The 2,503-nt window shown below is 36.4% G+C and overlaps 1 protein-coding gene across 1 annotated transcript; it reads left to right on the top strand.

Annotated features, from left to right (window-relative positions):
* Window positions 1–515: 515 nt before the first annotated feature.
* LOC107892952 (uncharacterized) lies at window positions 516–1,380 on the top strand. The gene is made up of 2 exons (XM_016817965.2): window positions 516–664; window positions 997–1,380. Exons 1-2 carry the CDS (start codon window positions 624–626, stop codon window positions 1,280–1,282), a joined length of 327 nt encoding a protein of 108 aa, XP_016673454.1. The 5' UTR covers window positions 516–623; the 3' UTR covers window positions 1,283–1,380.
* The last annotated feature ends 1,123 nt before the right edge of the window (window positions 1,381–2,503 follow it).

Below are 2,503 nucleotides of genomic sequence, written 5' to 3'. Positions count from 1 at the left end.
GAAAAATAAAGTAATAATAAAATATATAAGACACACACACACATATATATTGTAAAACCATTTAAAATATGTACATATATATATAATAAGATACATATGCGCGTATATATATGTATTAAAATAATAATAATAAAAATAATAATATAATAATAACAATTCAATTGAAATTAAATTATTTAATAGCATTAATAACAAAAAAAGACTAAATTAAACTTAAAACAGAAATTCGGGACAAATTTGAAATAAATAAAATACGAATGGACCAATAGGAACACGCGATAAACAGTGGAGGACTCAAAGAAAAATTTACCCAAACATCCCAAACACTGCACAGCAGCATGGACCGAATTGAAAAAGAAATAAAACGTATAGTTAAAATTGCAAATATATAAAAAATAATTAAACACATTTCAAAAAAAACAAGGACCCAACGCGCAAATAGCCCATCAAAGCCAAAGCACGCAGATCCATGGCCATTAAATGGCACCGTTCTCCTTAATGTTTAAATCAAATTTTTCTTTTTTTTAAGAAACATTACTATTTCATTTTCTTTAAAGAAAAGAGGGAGGGGACTCTCTGCTAGGGTTTTCCCAAAACCCAAACACCCTCATGCAGCTGCCGTCATGTCCACCGTGGTTTCTCCGCAAATGGCGCTTGGATCCAGGTAAGTTAACTCATTTCTTTCTTTATTATCCTTTTTTTTAAGAAAATGAAACGAACACATAAACAGTAAGGAAAAGAAACGAAGAAAAGAAAAACAAATAACCTTTAAAAATCTATTTGATTATCTGCTTTTGTATTTTCAAATGGTCCCCTTTTTTGATACAATCCTCTTAACCCCTTTACACTGATTTTTTTCCTTTTCTTGTTTCCATCTCAAACAAAATCCTATTCGTTCGTTTTTCTTCCTTTTTTATTTTTCTAAAACCCCCTTACTATTGTTGTGCCATACCCTATTTGTTTTCTGTTTCAATTAGTTTTTTTGCATGTACTAAGGTCGTGGAAGAGGCGTGCGACGTGTGCGAAAGCTACTGAACGTGTGGGCGATTGCTGCAGCACCGAGGAAAGGAAAAAAACTGCTGCTAGGGTCTCTGTTACCTTAGGCCAATTGGGCCTTGTAATCGGGTTAGAATTGACCCAAGTTTATTGGGTCTGGTTGTACTTAATTTGGGCCCGGGCAATAATTGGGTATTACAGCCCTTATGTTATGCATTGTGGTGGTAATAAGATGTATCAGGATCCTCATGAACTGTATTGGTGGCCAAGTTTGAACGTGACGTAACTGATTTTGTTTCTCATTGTCTGATGTGCCAATAAGTTAAAGCTGAGCACCAATTGCCTTCAAGTTTACTCTAACCTGTTAAAATTTCCTTATGAAAATGAGAACGTGTAACGATGGACTTCGTTAGTAGGTTTCCTTTAACACCCACTAAACCCACTAAGAAGGATTATGTATGAGTCATCATGGATTAATTGACTAAGTCTGCCTATTTTATTTTGGTTCAAACGGACTACTTTCTACAAAAGTTAACGAAGCTTTACATTTCTGATATTGTAAGACACACAGGTTTTGGTTTTGATAATCTCTGATAAGGATTTTTTTTGCACTTCTCGGTTTTGGAAGAAACTACATGGAACTTTAGATTCGAGGTTAGACTTTAATACTGTGTTCTATCCTCAGACCGATGGATAATCTGAGAGGGTGATTCAAATACCAGAGGATATGTTTTGAAGATGTGCGTTTGACTTCTGAGGTAGTTGGGAGGATTCTCTACCATTAGCTGAGTTCGCCTATAATAATAGTTTTCAGTCTAGCATCTAGATGGCACCTTACGAGGCTCTATATGGTCGTAAGTGTCATACTCTGCTATGTTGGATTAAGTTGGGCGAACGATGGGTTTTGGGTCTTAAATTGGTTTTTAAGACTGAAGATAAGGTTGGACTGATTCGGGATCATCTGAAAGCGGATTCTGATAGACAGAAGTCTTATGCGGATCTGAAAAAGAGGGATATATAGTACTCTGTGGGTGATTTCGTATTCCTTAAGGTATCTCTATGGAAGAAAGTTCTGCGGTTCAGTCGTAAGGGCAAGTTAAGCCCTAGGTTCATTGGGCCGTATCAGATTCTGAAGCATGTGAGACCAGTTTCTTATCAGTTAGACCTACCTCGAGAGTTAGACCGTATCTATGATGTGTTTTACGTCTTGATGTTGAGGCGGTATCGGTCTAATCCATCTCACATTGTCTTTGTTGAAGAGATCGAAGTTAGACTGGCTTGACATTTAAGGAGAAGTCGATTCAGATTTTAGATCGAGGTATTAAGGTTCTGAGGAGAAAATTCGTACCGCTGGTAAAGGTTCTGTGGCGGAATCATGGAAATGAGGAAGCCACGTAGGAACCTGGGGACTCAATGCGTCAGCAGTATCCTCATCTGTTTGGATCAAAAAAAATTTCAAGACCGAAATTTCTTTTAGGGGGTAGAGTTGTAACACCCTGAATAATTT

The sequence above is a fragment of the Gossypium hirsutum genome, chromosome D09 (assembly GCF_007990345.1).
Source record: "Gossypium hirsutum isolate 1008001.06 chromosome D09, Gossypium_hirsutum_v2.1, whole genome shotgun sequence".
NCBI lineage: Eukaryota > Viridiplantae > Streptophyta > Magnoliopsida > Malvales > Malvaceae > Gossypium > Gossypium hirsutum.
This window is presented reverse-complemented; position numbering and strand designations above follow the sequence as displayed.

Bases quoted from the DNA above. Each gene is read 5' to 3' on its own strand.
- LOC107892952 (XM_016817965.2), top strand. From the start codon at position 624: ATGTCCACCGTGGTTTCTCCGCAAATGGCGCTTGGATCCAG. The intron at 665-996 runs GTAAGTTAACTC...GCATGTACTAAG, and splicing joins CAAATGGCGCTTGGATCCAG to GTCGTGGAAGAGGCGTGCGA.